The 16,543-nt window shown below is 41.4% G+C and overlaps 2 protein-coding genes across 2 annotated transcripts; both read left to right on the top strand.

The window, feature by feature from the left end:
* The first annotated feature begins 3,456 nt into the window (after positions 1–3,456).
* LOC145965670 (uncharacterized) lies at positions 3,457–5,286 on the top strand. Its single transcript, XM_083089320.1, has 4 exons — positions 3,457–3,507; positions 3,790–4,814; positions 4,901–5,120; positions 5,281–5,286. Exons 1-4 carry the CDS (start codon positions 3,457–3,459, stop codon positions 5,284–5,286), a joined length of 1,302 nt encoding a protein of 433 aa, XP_082945446.1.
* Positions 5,287–6,544: 1,258 nt separating this feature from the next.
* LOC145965223 (uncharacterized) lies at positions 6,545–7,548 on the top strand. The gene has a single exon (XM_083088620.1). The coding sequence runs from the start codon at positions 6,675–6,677 to the stop codon at positions 7,455–7,457; it is 783 nt and encodes a 260-aa protein (XP_082944746.1). The 5' UTR covers positions 6,545–6,674; the 3' UTR covers positions 7,458–7,548.
* Positions 7,549–16,543: the final 8,995 nt, after the last annotated feature.

Below are 16,543 nucleotides of genomic sequence, written 5' to 3'. Positions count from 1 at the left end.
AACCGGGGACAAAAGTAACAACGTCATGAAAGTAACAAGCCTCGTAATAAACTACACAATATGTTGAATAATTTGTACTATGTAGTCAAACACGTACGCCCCGATTCTCTTCCTTTTCAGCTAATTGTTGTAGAACGATCGCGCCGATTGCACATGCAGGAGTGAAATTAGTGTATGCATTATTCACCTAAGTATTTCTTGTTTTAGTTTTTTTGTATCTATGCCTAATTAACGTGTATTAATTGATGTAATTATTTGCTGGTGTATTCTTCTAAAATGTATTCATAAGTTTTTATAGTTGATGTGTTTGGGAACAAAAGTAACACGACACTCTGTGGACGAAAGTAAAATGTTTCAATGCTTAAAGTATAAGGGCTGGTACCATAATAACTGTACCAAAGGCGATTCTTATTACGTATGCCATAATTGTGATTCGGAATAGATACCAATCTCTTTTGTATAAGTAGTTATCATACAATTTTTACACTATTATTTAGAATTAAGCTATTATTTAGACTTAAAAAAGTACAAAACTGGTGTGATATTAAGTATAATTATTTTATGATATTACTTATAATTATTTTACTTAACGAAGATTATTTCTTTTAAGATTTTCAAAGATGATAAAAATAAATATTTATTTTATTTTTTATTTTAATATAATATTATACAAAAAAAATTGTAATAAAAGTTATCTTGTTTAATAAAAGATTACAATAAAAGTTGCCTTAAATTGAAAAAAGTCATATTTATTTTATTTTCCCGAAAATAAGAACTGGTACTTTTATCCCCAGACTATGTTACTTTCGTCCCAGGCCCCCAGGATGAAAGTAACAATCAATGTACTTGCGAAAAGCTATAGTAGCTCTTTAAATATCTATCATTTGAGATTGAAACATAGGTATAATAATAGAGCAACAAATGGAGTTTTTTAACATATAATCTTCTTTTTTATATCTCTAACGATAATTAATTAGTGACCTATAATACAAAAAATGTTACTTTTGTCCCGGTCTCCCCTATATATTTATATGTATGTATGTATATGTATATGTATGTATATATGTATATATAATTTGAAATTAATAAAAATTAGTTTTTATTTTGTCCTTATTAGAAAGTGAAAAATATGTTTCCTTAACTATGGTTTTAAAAACGTTTTTATAGAAACGTTTCTTATTAATGTTTTACGATTAAAAAATATTGGATACGTTTAAGAAATGTATGTAAAACGAATGTGTGCTACCCCTCGGGCATCATAGCATATTTTAAGTTATTTATTGACGTCAGCCACGTATCATAAGACGTTGAGTTTCGTCATCTATTGACAATGCGTAATTAAAGGTTAACTGTCCATTTGATATTAATGCTGTCTTGTTGCAATGTAGCCGAAATTAAATCAAACTTCAAATTTTGTCTCGAAAATATTATAGTTCTAAGAAGTGACGTAGAAGAGATGATATGTTAAATACTTGAATGTTTATTTTCTTACGATACTTATTAGATATTAAACATGTGTACTTTTGTATTAGTAGGTATACTAGGCCGGTTCTAACGCAGGTCCTCTCAGGGAGGGTGAGGCGCGAGGGGATCTCAGCGGCGCGTGGGAATGACGTCACGCGGGACGGAGGGGATTTCGTAGGCGCGGGGGCTGCGGGGCGGGGGACGCTTGTGTTGGATGTTTTATGACAAGTATAAACAATCATAAACCGATGTCCGGTTGATAAACAGCGGTATTTGAAGAGGATTGGGTCTTAAGGCTGATTAACGCGTCGGGACATGTTTTTCGCAAACAAAATGGCTCTTGCGGTACACCCCCTCTCCCACAATATAAGTAATTCTAGATTTTTTTCGAATTAAACAATATAAGCGGTATTCTTTTGAAGGATTGGATCTTGGAACCTTCTTTTTCTTTTTTCTTTCTTCTTTATTTATTTATTTTTTATTTATTTATTTTTTATTGCTGATGTTCGGCTGCTTTGTACCCTTGCCGCGCGTGTGAGAGAGAACGATAATATCGCGTGCGAAAAGAATGCGTACGAGAGAGAACGATAGCGAGACTTATAATTAATGCGAGAGTACGCAAAGGATTGGAGCGCAAAGGAAAGGCGTGTAAATAATTGCAATTTTTTTTGTTACAATTATAGAAATATATAATTTATTTAAATGTGTGAGTTTAATAAAAAGTATACAATATAAAAGAAAAATAATATATAAAATAGACTGTCGAACTATGTTGGGGAAGCCGTTTCTGAAAACATATGCATTTCATTAGTTTAAATTATTTAATAATTTATTTTAAGATACTTTTGATATATAATAAATTAAAAGATACTTACAATGTTATCCATGACTCATCTATTTTAATTTATGCAAATAGGGCACATGTTGCAGGGCAATATTTGATTCAAACATTTTCTGCACTCTTTGCATGACATATTTTCCAAATGAACATAAGCTATGGTTCTATGTTCTCGAACAGAACTAATTTCTTCAAACTGATGCGGATCTTCTAGAAAGCATTTGGTACAATATTTTGATTTATTTTCCATATAATAATAGGAAATGCAACATATCTTTGTTGCTTCATTGTATGTCATTATTTCAGGTATGCTTAAATCTCGCTGTTTCTTTTGTAACCGTTCATCAAGAATATCGACACTATTGTCACTATCGTAATCACTGTCCTTCTCCAAGGGTTCTATATCAGATCCATCATCTTCCATCTCTCTCCTCTCTCTCTCCTCTCTTTCTATCTCCATCCTCTCCGCCACAACTGGATCCATCCAATAATCGTAACCATCATCCGTATCGTCGTCGATGATAATTACGTTTTCTTCAGCCACCGTATCATTGTCGATGATAATTACGTCTTCTTCAGCCACCGTATCATCGTCGATGATAATTACGTTTTCTTCAGCCATTGCACAAGACCACCGAAACACAGAAGAGCAACGAAAGAAATGACACTCTAGTGCAGCAGACCCCTCTTCATTATATATATTTTTAACATAAACAATATAAACACCAGTATTCCTTTGAAGAGGATTGGATCTTAGAATCCCCTTCCTTTTTTTTTATGTACATGCTTTGTACCTTCGCTTCTCACATTCAAAAGATGAGAAAGGATTGGACGAAATATATAAGGAGGAGGAGGATTGAAAAATATCAAATCATAGTACGGAGGCGTGGGGTGGGGGACGCTTGTGTTGAATGTTTTATGACAAGTATAAACAATCATAAACCGATTGATAAACAGCGGTATTTGAAGAGGATTGGATATTAGAGCCGACTCAGAATTATTTTCCATATTTTTTTTCTAGGAAGAATTGCAACGTATCAGCGCCGATCTTCGGCTGCTTTGTGCCCTTGCCGCGCGTGTGAGAGAGAACGAATTCTTTCTGAGATGTAAATAAATGATTATTATGATACACCACTTATTTATTTTACACAAAGATGAAAAGGTTTAAACAAAATATAGGGAGGATTGAAGCGCATCAAGTCACAGTACGTGATTTGAACGCGCATCGATACATCGGTTGTCAGAGTATAGCGATATTCTGTTAGAAAGATTTTTGCGCGATTATGCAATGTATGTGTGCAAGTGCTCCATAGAAAACTGTGACATAGTGTGTTAAAAGTGTGAAAAAGACAGGAAAAAAAAGAAAAAAAAGAAAAAAAAGAAAAAAAATGGAAAACATCGAACAGACTGAACGCGACCTGGTGGAGCGATCCAATCAAATTGCCACCTTGGGCGAATATTTTGCATGGCTACAACGATGCAACGAGTACATCGAGTCGCTGGAAGAGCAAAGTCGGATCAAACGACTACGATTATCAATCGGGAATCGACAATCGTTGATTGCTCGGATCGCGCGACTCGAAGGTGCAAAGACTCGATTGCAGAGACAGTTTATGCCCAGTGGTGGTAATTACAGTGACGACAATAACGCAGGTGCCGGATGTAGCACGCATCAAAATGAACTTGTGTGGCGCGAGATTGATACCGCGTTCGATAACCGTATTCTGACCGGTGCTGTGATTAACGCAAACCATATCGAACCTCGTCAATTTCTCGATGACGCCAAAGACATTGTGATAGAACATGTGCAGGACGTTATAAGAAGACACAACAGTGTAAAAGTGAACACTATATTTAATGGTGAATTTGTGTCGGGTGATAAGCGCGCAAATAAAAGTACCAATACGAGAAACTGCGAACTCTTTCGCACATCCGATTTACACGAGTGGTACGAGCGTCGCGTTATCGAACCCACTCTAGCATCGCTGGAAGAATTTCAGGAACGCGATAGCGGGTGGGCATTGTCGCGAATACAGAATTTGACTGTAAATATAAATAAGTATAATCCTATGCGCGCGGGATGTCATATAAAATTGCCGCGGGAGATTGTGATGAAGAGAGCGGTGATTAACGTACAATCAAAAGACAATGCGTGTTTCGCGTGGGCAGTGGTGGCCGCTCTATATCCCGCTGAAAGAGACACGAATCGGGAATCTTCATATCCCCACTATACGACGGTATTAAATGTACAAAATATTGAGTTTCCGATGACGTTGAACCAACTAAAAAAATTTGAACTTGTCAACGATATTTCGATCAACGTCTACAGCATCGAGAAAGAAAACAGCATTGTCCCGGTACGTCTTTCGGAGCAGAAACGAGATAAACACGTCAACCTGTTGTATGTGGAAGACGGCAACAGCGTCGGGCATTTCGCTTGGATCAAGAACTTATCCCGGCTCGTGAGCTCGCAACTAAGCAAAAAGGACCATAAGAAATATATCTGCGATCGGTATGTATAATTTAAATAATTATAAGTTATGTAGCAAATTGTATATAAATCTTTAATTTTTAAAAAATTTTTATTTTCTTTTATAGATGCTTGCATTACTTTGGTTCGGACGACAGGTTGCAGTCACATACGGTAGACTGCGGAAAAATAAACGACTGCGCTATCCGGTTACCGAGCGATAAGGACAAGTGGTTATCATTCAACAATTATAACAGGAAAGAGCAGCTTCCATTCATCGTGTACGCCGACTTGGAATGCGTTCTGGCCAAGATGGAGGAAGAGAAGAATATGTGCCAGCACCATCAAGTATTTAGCATAGCATATTATATACATTGCTCGTACGACGACTCATTATCCGCATATCATTCGCGTCGCAGTACCGATTGTATAGCATGGTTCGTCGAGCAACTTAAAATGTTAGCATTTCGTGTAAAAAATATTTTAACTACTAATGTCCCTATGGTAGATTTAACATTTGAAGAGTGTGAAAAATTTAATAGCGCTACTCAATGTCATATATGCGAAAAACCGTTCGCGCAAGACGATACACGCGTACGCGATCATTGCCATTTGACTGGACGGTACAGAGGTCCCGCGCATTCAAATTGTAATTTAAATTATAAAGAGTCTTTCTGTATTCCGATAGTGTTTCATAATTTATCCGGTTATGATTCGCATTTCATTATCGAGGAAATAGCCACAGCGTTCGAAGGGAGAGTCGAGTTACTTCCAATAACGAAAGAGAAATATATATCGTTTACCAAAAATGTCGATCTTAAGGAAGAAAAACCAAAAAATCAAGTAAAATTACGCTTCATCGATTCATTCAAATTTCTTACGGCAAGTCTCGACAAATTAGCATCTTATCTAGATAAAGATAAACTGGATATTTTAAAATCAGAATTTCAAAATTTATCGAATGAAAACTTCAAATTATTAACACGGAAAGGTGTGTTTCCATACGAATACATCGATTCCGTTGACAAGTTGCAAGATACATGTTTACCACCGCGCGAATCATTTTACAGTTCCTTAACCGGTGAAACTATATCCGAGAGCGATTACGCGCACGCCGAGAACATCTGGACGCGATTCTCCATTCGAACGCTAGGCGAATATAGCGATTTATATCTTAAAATCGATGTCTTGTTATTAGCCGATATTTTTGAAAACTTTCGCGACAAATGTATCGAAAGTTACGGGCTCGACCCCGCGTATTACTATACTCTCCCCGGATACACGTGGGACGCCATATTGAAGCATACCAAGATTACGTTTGAATTGCTTACCGACATCGACATGGTCATGTTTATCGAACGCGGTATACGCGGTGGTCTGAGTCAATGTTCCAACAGATACGCGCGTGCTAATAACAAGTACATGGAGTCATACGATCCATCGAAACCATCGTCGTACTTGATGTATTTCGATGTAAATAACTTATATGGATGGGCAATGTGTCAACCGTTGCCTTACGCCGATTTTCGATGGGTCGACGACGTGTCAAGTTTTGATGTATCATCGATCGCGCTAGATTCGCCTACAGGCTATATCCTCGAAGTCGATCTCGAGTATCCGCAACATCTTCACGATGTGCACACTGACCTACCGTTTTGCCCGACACGCGACAAACCACCTGGCAAGCGGGAATTCAAACTGCTCGCAACGCTATACGATAAGAAACGTTACGTGATACACTACCGCAACCTGCAGCAGTGTACGCGTCACGGTCTTCGCGTTACAAAAATACATAGAATTTTACAGTTTTCTCAATCTCCCTGGCTTCGAAATTACATAGAACTCAATACACATTTTAGAACATTGGCTAAAAACGATTTTGAAAAAAATTTATACAAATTAATGAACAATGCGGTGTTTGGCAAAACGATGGAAAATGTGCGCAATCGCGTTGATGTAAAATTACTAACGCACTGGGACGGGCGGTACGGTGCAGAGGCAATGATCGCTAAACCAAATTTCCACAGCAGAAGCGTCTTTTCGGAAAATTTAATAGCTGTGGAATTGCGCAAACTCGAGGTGAAATTCTACAAACCAATCTACGTGGGTATGTGTATACTCGACATATCCAAGACATGTTTGTACGAGTTTCATCACGAGTATATGACGCCAATGTATCGCGACAAATGTAAGGTCATGTACACCGATACCGATAGTCTCATATATCACATCGAGTGCGAAGACATGTACAAAAATATGAAGCGCGACGTCAGCAGATTCGACACTAGCGATTATGCTGCGAACAATGCGTACGGTATGCCGCTCGTAAATAAAAAGGTACCGGGTCTAATGAAGGATGAAAATAACGGTGCCATAATGACCGAATTTACCGGGCTCAGAGCAAAAATGTACGCATTACGAGTCGATGGGAAAAAGGATACGAAGAAAGTTAAAGGCGTCAAGAGCAACGTTGTCGCGAGAACGATAACGTTTGACGATTACACACGGTGTTTGAAAGAAGAAATTGAAATGACGCGCCAGCAGTCGTGTATACGATCGAAATTGCACCAAGTATACACAATCCGCGAGACAAAAATTGCTCTGAGTCCGTACGACGACAAGCGGTATATCGTACCCGAAACCACCGATACGCTACCGTGGGGGCATTATAAGATACCATTGTAAAATGTGTGTGTGTGAAAGAAATATTAATAAAGATTTTTGTATTTTTATATTTCATATATTTTTATGTAATGCATATCTCATACATCTTATATTAAAAAATACATGTACTATCGCAAGGAATATTGATAAGGATTTTTATGTATATTTTCATTTTTCAAATATTATATATGTTGTACACATATATTTTTCCAGAAAATTAAAAATAAACACTGTATGAATTAAATCACATTGTCTTTATGTATCCAAGAATTGTGCGAATTGTCAAATCCCAACCATTTCACGTAAACCTTGTCACCCCTCCTACGCAGTACTTTCTCCACGAGATACACGTCCGGATAATTCGCGCGATGCAACTCGTGCTCATAGAACGCTCCAGCGATAGGTTTTTTGCGATAATCCTCAAGTAGATAGCTTACGGGATTAGTATGCTGCACTTTTACAATTTTAAACACTTCGGTTGTCCAATTTGGCGTGTAACCTTTCTCAAAAATTGTCTTGTACTTGCTAACGCGTACCGAGTCACCTACTTTGAATTTTGCCGGACCCGCGATATTTACACGGTTATACACAGCAGCCAAGAGTCTTTCAGCGACCGCGGGGGTAACGTCGACGGGTCGCATACCGATCGTTCGATGCTTGCGCGCGTTGTAATCCGATACGAGTCGCGGCAACGCGCTGATCCACTTGTAAGATCCGTTCAGCGTAAACATCTTCCACATGTCGTTTTTCAGCGTGCGATTGAATCGCTCAACGATCGATGCCTTCAATACCGAATATGTAGAATAGTGATTGATGTCATGTTTCCGCATGAGCCGTTGCACGTCAGCGTTATAAAATTCCTTCCCCATATCAGTCTGTAAGTTTTTCGGACATCTTTTGCTATTTCGAATTATCTCAGCGATAGCGTCAGCTGTCTCGCTTCCGCCTTTACTCTTGAGTGGTGCGGCCCACGCGTGCTTGCTCAACGCATCGATGACTGTGAATATGTAGTAGTAACTTCTGTTGAAACGAGAGTACGGACGCATCTCGACAATGTCAGCTTGCCACAGGTCATCGTATCCCCGCACTATGACGTGTCTTCGGGGAAAATTTTTTCTCGCCGGCGCGTGCAATTCGTTCACCAACTGCTGTTTCTCTAAACTATGTTGTTTCTTCGCTTCCTCGGTTATTCCCGATCGCCGATCCATCGTTGTTTCGATTCGTCGATCAAACGATGTGTGCCCCGAGTATCACCTTGCGTTTTATCATTCGTTACTGTTCGATAACCGTTCCTGCCCCGTTCGATAGCCGTTTCTGACCCGTTCAATAGCCGTTCGTTACCGTTCTACCCCGTTAGTTGTCGTTCCTGCCCCGTTCGATAGCCGTTTCTGACCCGTTCGATAGCCGTTCGTTAGCTGTTCCTGCCCCGTTCGTTGCCGTTCGATAGCTGTTCGCAGCCGTTTGTTGCCGTAATTGACCCTGTTGATAGTCGCTTCTAAGTAGTCCGTAGCCTCGTTCACAGTCGTTTCTGACCCGTTCGCAGCCTCGTTGGCAATCGTTTCTGACCCGTTCGTAGCCGTTCCAGAGTTGTATGCCGCCTCGTATGTAGCCGTTCCTGACGTGTTCATAGCCTTGTTCGCAGCCGTTCCTGAGGTGTTCATAACCTCGTTCGCAGCTGTTCTTGAATTGTTCGTAGCCTCGTTCACAGCCGTTTCCTCTTCGATCACTACCACTCATTGTAGTTCGATAACCCTTCGTTCGATAAGCTTTTGTAGATGTTCAATAATTGTACAATAGCCGCTCCTTAGCCGCTCGTAGCTGTTTCTGAGTGTGAATCGCACGCTGAAGCTCGTTTATCGCAGTCTGCAAAGCTCGCACGTCCTTCTCGAACGCAGTCAGCTTCTCGTCTGATTCTTTCTGCTGATTCTTCAACGTTTTAACACATTGTTCTACGTACAGTTTGTTGACTGCATCGGTATCAGCCTCAGGTTGCGCTACACGGCGAATCTTGCGCGACCTCGCGTCATAGTACGTAGCGACGTGACACAAAGCGTTTTGACGCAAGTAACTTGTCACCGATTTACCCCAATGATCGCTTGTTCTAATTGCTTCATTTCTCTGTTCGAATAATCCAAATTTGTTGATGGGCATTTTTTTTTCTCGATGCGAGTGACGTCGATCGACTGATCAGTTTCGTTGAGACACCGTTTAATTTATAATAAGGCCGACTTCGCGAAGTTCCTCTACAATTGACAGGATCTCGTTGTTGTGAGCGTTGTGGCCAGCTCGGCGCGAAGCGTCGAGCAATCGTAGACGATCCACTAGCTCGTTGGGATCGTCTCAGTGCACGTAATCGATCTTATTGTCGGTTAGCGTCATCGCGCGAGGCGTGAATACTCCCGTACCGCATTTTTTCTTTTTCGATTCAATCAACATCAACGGTGCAATTATGTGTTTATACTTGTATCCCCTGTTGCTCTTTAATTGACCTTGCGCATCATATTGGCGTTTATGCGCACTCGTCGCCATTAATATGCTCTTATATTTTTGCATATCGTCCTCAGTGTATATGTCATCATCGGGAATTCTCTTGAAGATCAACTCGTATAATCCAGGTGTACCAATGTACCTCACTTTGTCTATGATTATAGAGTCATCTGCGTCGATGTCGAATCGTTTGTTACCGAGCCACATTTCATTCTCGTTGAAATAGACACCGTACACGTGATCGATCTGATTTTTTTCGTCGCCACTAAGGAAAGCGCTCATGTACTTTTGTGGCAGTGGCCCGAAGTACTCTCGTAACATTTTTTGACCTTCCAACGTTTGTAACATGTTTCGAACAGATGGTGATTCGAGCGGATTGCCCGTGGTTTCGAAAACATTTTCGATTGCGAGTGATTCGGGTATCGTGGGTTGTACGATTCTCGTTGTCGCGGACGATGTGGAGGTTATCAGCGGTTCATCCGATGTATGCGGTGTCGATAAACGATTCGCCTTCAATCGTTGTCTCTTTTTCGGTGTCGTATGCTCCTCCTCCTCCTCCTTCTCCTCTTCTTCTTTGTACCGCTTGATGGGTAACGTTTTAATTATAGCGTCAGCGTTACTCTCCGGCTCGTTTTTCACCGCGATTAAGCTAGAGTTGTCGATGATTTTTTGTAGTGGCTCGATAATAGGTCTAAAATGGGTCTTGACCGCGATATCGTCGTCGATCTTGCCGGTCTTCAAAGCGCGGTGTTTCTTGCGGATCGATTCGCTCGTTTTCTCAATCTCCCTCGCAATCTTTTCACGCTCGCGAACATTATCGCTTTCAGCCATGTCATCGACAGAGTGTCGGCAGCGACTAATCGTTTTGCGGTATCGCGAACACGTTAAATCCTTTTCTGTATCGCCCGTTAGTAAATGAGCTGTCCTTATCTATCACTAGGAATCCATACTTTTGTTGCCAACAAGTACGACATAATTCACTGAAATCCCCGTACGACATGTCGGTATTCACGTGATCGTTATACACATGTTTCAAGTTAGTACCGTCCTGTTTAAACAAGATCAGCAGGTTCGCGTTGTCGCGTATAAGATGTTTTGGTATTCTCGCGTACGTCTGACAGAGATAGAAGCAGTCGACGTTCGAGTGACGACCCATTGAGAAGTACTCTCTTATCGTATTTTGCTTGTCGCACGCCACGTCATCGAAGACGAAAATCGAGTTTGCTTCGCTCGGTGGAATGACGTCACTGTTATTGGAGAACGTAAAGTAGCCGATTTCATCGATCGATGTCAACAAATTCTCCAGATATCGATATTTCGGCTGTTGCAGCGACTTCGAGTACACGTACACATTCTCGAAACGTACACCGTGCGGACTTCCCAGTAGACTTATTAGAACATTGGTTTTACCACAATTCGAGGGACCGCAAACGATCGCGCGTATAGTAGTCGGTAGCATCGTACCGTGCCTGCGCATCTCCGCATTGTCCTCCATTGATCGTAATCTGTCGTCGCAATTTGTCACGCATATCGTCAAAGGTTGTCGCACGAATCTCATTTTTTCAACACTACCGATTGGATAGAACGCCTGCCTATTTATAGGTGCGTGAAATCACGAGTCGCTCAGTAGAGAAAAAATGTTCATCCTGCTAACAAATCCTTCCGATATTCGCGATTTGAGCGTCGAACAACTACAATTTGTGTCGAAAGCAGTTCTATTGAGAACGTGCGGTGATTACGTCCACTATGTGTGGGACAAACTTCCGGAACACATAAAAGCGGATCCGGAGGTTCAGACGTATCGTCGCTGTAACAAACACTACAATCAGCCGTGGCAGGAAACGCACATCGACGGTCCGGTGCCATTGATAAAGAATTGCAGCGAATGTCAACGAAAATAGGTAGAGGCCTATTAAATCACGCGATAAACGCACTTCCGATCGAATTCCATATTCCCGGCTATCAGTTTTGCGGGCCAGGCACACGGTTGGAGAAGCGATTAGTCAGAGGCGATCGAGGTATAAATCCATTGGACGCGGCATGTCGCGAACACGATATAGCATACTCTCGGAGCAACGATCTCACCGAGAGACACGCGGCGGATAAGATACTCGCCGAGAAAGCGCGGAATCGCATCGTTGTGAGAGATTCGACTCTCGGTGAGAGAGCCGCCGCCACAGCTGTCTGGACAGCGATGAAAGCCAAGACGAAGCTCGGTATGGGTCTGAAGACGAAGAAAAGAACGGCGAAGAAACGGATACTTCCGGTAGCGAAATGCGGCGGTGTATTGCCGATTCTACCAATGTTGGGTGCGCTCGGATCCCTGATCGGTGGAGCGGCTGGTGTAGCGAAGGCGGTGAACGACGGAAAAGCCACGCAACGTCAGTTGCAAGAGATGCTACGTCACAATCGCGCCATGGAAGGTCGCGGGTTATATCTCGCTCCTTACAAATACGGACGAGGAGCCTCAACGAGAAAAAAAAAAAACGTCAAAGAGACGCTAAAAATGCCGCAGGGCACAACTACCAACATACAATTGCTACAACTGGCAAAACGTATGCACATTTCATATTTTAGAGGTGTTTTCATGCGCAACTCGTTACCGATCGGTGGTATATATCAAAATGAGAGTGGCATTGTAAATTTGGATAGCGTCGAAGGACCAGGTACTCATTGGGTAGCGTATGCAAAGAGGGGGAATCGCGCTATATATTTCGACAGTTTCGGCAATCTTCGACCGCCGAATGAATTAGTGCGATATCTCGGACGAAATGTAACGAAGATACAGTACAATTACACATCTGTTCAAACTTACGATCAGAGCATCTGCGGACAATTGTGCTTACAGTTTCTTCGAACGATCGATGCATGTGAATTTAAAGACAGATATTGCGCTATTTAACTCAGTATTCGTTAAACAGTTTCGTCGACATGTCTATGACGTTCACATTGACTGGGAAGAGTAGCGTTCTCACGGCAAACTTCTTTCCCACCATAGATTTGAGCGACGGCGAATACGAGCTCGGTCTAACGGATTTTGAGACTTATCACACGATACCGAATGTGAATTCCTCGAATAATAAATTTTACTTTGGCAAAGACGACAAGGAAATTACGATTCCCGAGGGATCGTATGAGTTGCAAAATATACATGAATTTTTGAAACATGCAATTTCATGGAAACATCGCGATAAGAAAAACATTGACGGTGGTGACTATGAAGATGATGAATATCCGATAGTGCTCCGCGCTAATTACAATACAATGAGGAGCGAGATCAAATGTGCCTACAGAATAAACTTTACCAAACCCGACAACATTGGATCGCTGCTAGGATTCTCGAATCGTATTCTCGAGCCGCGAAAATGGTACGAATCAAACATGCCGATTAACATTCTCAACGTGAATATTATCCGTATAGAGTGTAACGTGACCGCGGGTGCGTATAACAACGGCATACTCGTTCATACGATACATGAATTTTCACCGAGGGTACCACCGGGATATAAGATATCGGAAACGCCTGCCCAGATCATTTACCTGCCGATCATCGCGCGGAGCATTACGGATTTAACGTTACGCGTTGTCGACCAGAACGGACGATTGCTCGATTTTCGAGGAGAAGAGATCACCGTAAGATTGCACGTACGTATGCGACGTATGAGATGCTCGTATTGAACGGATCGAAAGACGTGAGAGATAACGCAATCTTTACGAGACCAGCAACACCAACAACAACAACAACAACAACGTCGGCGTTCGCTAATATCAAATCATCCAAGAAAAAGAAACTCAGCGCATCGAACGTTGCGTTTTTATAATCTTTGGGATTTGCGGTGCGAAACAGCTGAACGATGACCGACATTCTCAACATCGGTGATGAACCGATCTTTGACAATCGTATCATCAAGATCGAGACTCACACGTACAACCCGTTCGCCAATACAACGTTCGGACACAGTGATGAGATAAGAATACCCATACAACAACAGGATCTGTATACATTGCCGTATGAGAGTTTCCTATACATCGAGGGACAACTAACGAAAAACAAACCAGCTGAAGGAAGTGATGTGGAACTGGCAAATAATTGCGCTGCATTCATGTTCGATGAGATTCGATACGAACTCGATGGCGTTGAGATTGATCGCAATAGAAACGTAGGAATAACTACTACGCTCAAAAACTATGTAACGGTATCATCCGATAGAAACGTGATTATGAAAAACGCCGGCTGGGATCCGTGGACCTATGAGAATGGACATTTCAATTTTTGCGTACCGCTCCACATGTTATTGGGATTTTGCGAGGATTATAAACGAGTAGTGATTAACGCTCGTCACGAATTGATCTTAATACGATCGCGCAACGATAATAATTGTCTGTTTGGAGATTCGACACTGGAACCTGTGATCAACATATTCAAGATACAATGGCGAATGCCACACGTGCTGTTGAGCGAGATCGAAAAATTGTCGATGCTGCGTGCTCTGGAAAGCGGACGATATCTCAGCATGAGTTTTCGCTCGTGGGATCTATACGAGTTTCCGCTATTGCAGCTTACAACCAAGCATTCGTGGGCCATTAAGACCGCGACTCAACTGGAGAAACCACGATACGTTGTCTTCGCTCTGCAGACAAGCCGGAAAAATATCATGTCTGAGGATATGAGTCGATTCGACCACTGCAAATTAATCAACGTGAAACTCTATCTGAATTCGGAATGTTATCCGTACGACGATATGAATCTGGATTTCGAAAAAGGCAGATGTGCCATTCTCTACGACACGTACGCGCGCTTCTGCAAGAACTATTACGGATACGAGTATCTCGAGCCGAGTCTCTCCATCTTACAGTTTCAACGTCAGGGTCCGTTCATGATTATCGATTGTTCTCGACAAAACGAATCGGTTAAGAGCGCAACCGTGGATGTGAGGTTGGAATTCGAATGTAAGGAGAACGTGCCGGCGAATACCACTGCGTACTGTCTCATCATACACGATCGTGTGATCCAGTACAATCCGTTGACCAACGTTGTACGCAAAATCACCTAAGCGATAACATCGACACAAGAGAGAGAGGGGAGGAGGATATAAATCAAAGTGCTGCGAGATGATTTTAGAGTTTTGTCATTCATCTCGACTAACGTATCGAAGAGAGAGAGAGAGATCTCGTCATGTCCGTACCAACGTTTGTGGATCTGCAAGGATTTATTGTCGGGAGAAATTTTGTCGTGAAGGAAGCTGCGGTTCTGAGAAAGGGATATGTTCTCTCGCATTACTTTTTCGCAAGTCCCGTACCGTGGAGCGTGCTTACAAAATCTGAGCGATGTCAAGTCTCATGGGTGATTAGAAATCATCATGGATTACAATGGGAAGACGGAAACGTTCCGTATGGTTTGGCTCAGCGTGTAATTACAACAGCTGTCGTTGGTACGATACACGAAGAAGAAGAAGAAGAATCGTCTGCCGTGTACGTTAAAGAACTTGAAAAGCGAAAATGGCTGACCGATATACTAGACGATGCGGGAAACGGCTATATTATTGAAACCTTGGATGCAGACTATGAAGATATTGATTCTCTAAATAAATTAGATATTACCAATAGTATGCGATGTGGAAAACATGTTAAGAATTGCGCATTACAAAATGTATTCCAAATATTTAACTGGTGGTCGCAACGCCAGAAAGAATTGCAAGAAAATAAAATATGTAAACATTAATATGTTTTATCTCTTATTTCCCCTTCCTAGACCTTTCCTTGCGTTTCTAAGAATTTTTTGTCTGAGCGTTGTCTCCCCTTCTCCTAAAATTCAAAGCGTTAAAAGCATTGATCCCCCCACCACATTATACTTTTGGAAGATGAGCATCATGTATACTCGGTTATTTCTTATACGATCAGTGTCATGTGTTAACACCGCTCTCGTGGTTCACTTTTCATAACTCCCAGAGAAATGTATTACGTCGAAAGAAACGGAAACAGCGGCAGCGGCATCGGAAGACGCGTGACTAATTATGTACCGAGTCGTGATAAAACTCCATCGTTTGAGAACAAATGTGACGAGTAAGTTTTATTTAACTTTTTCTATTTTTCGATTTTTACAAATTGTATTATTACTATTATTTTAATTTTAATTTTTCTGTAGCATTTCGTTGGAACGTCGTGCGGTTCGTATACTAGGTAGACGATACGCAGCGATACGTTGACAGCTACGGAATTCAAATTCCTCGAAATTGGTATCAACGTGGGTCCACCGAGTTACGTGGAGATTGCCATAGGAGATCATCGAGGAAAGGAACTGATATTATCTCTCGAAATGTGGAAGGGACTCTACGAGCAACGTCGCAATATTCAAAATTTACTTTGGAACAACTCTAAAGATGACTACAATTTCATAAGCGTTGGACCGCTAACAGTGAGAGTTCATACGATTAACGATGTCAAACTCATAAGTCTCGAATCTTCAAATGTATGCTTGATGATGGTCGAATCGACATTACATCGTATGTTCGATCTCGATCAATGCATAGATGTAACTTTTGATCGATTGGGTAAAATTATCGAAACAGTTGATGTCAAGTTTACGTAATTCTCCAATTTCGCGTCCACTGTAATAAATC

This window comes from Camponotus vicinus, unplaced genomic scaffold (genome assembly GCF_025532165.1).
Source record: "Camponotus vicinus isolate PSW18456_S1 unplaced genomic scaffold, iyCamVici1.0 SCAF_14, whole genome shotgun sequence".
Taxonomy (NCBI): Eukaryota; Metazoa; Arthropoda; class Insecta; order Hymenoptera; family Formicidae; genus Camponotus; species Camponotus vicinus.
Note: the sequence above shows the minus strand (reverse complement) of the source record. Positions and strands in the feature narration are given on the sequence as shown.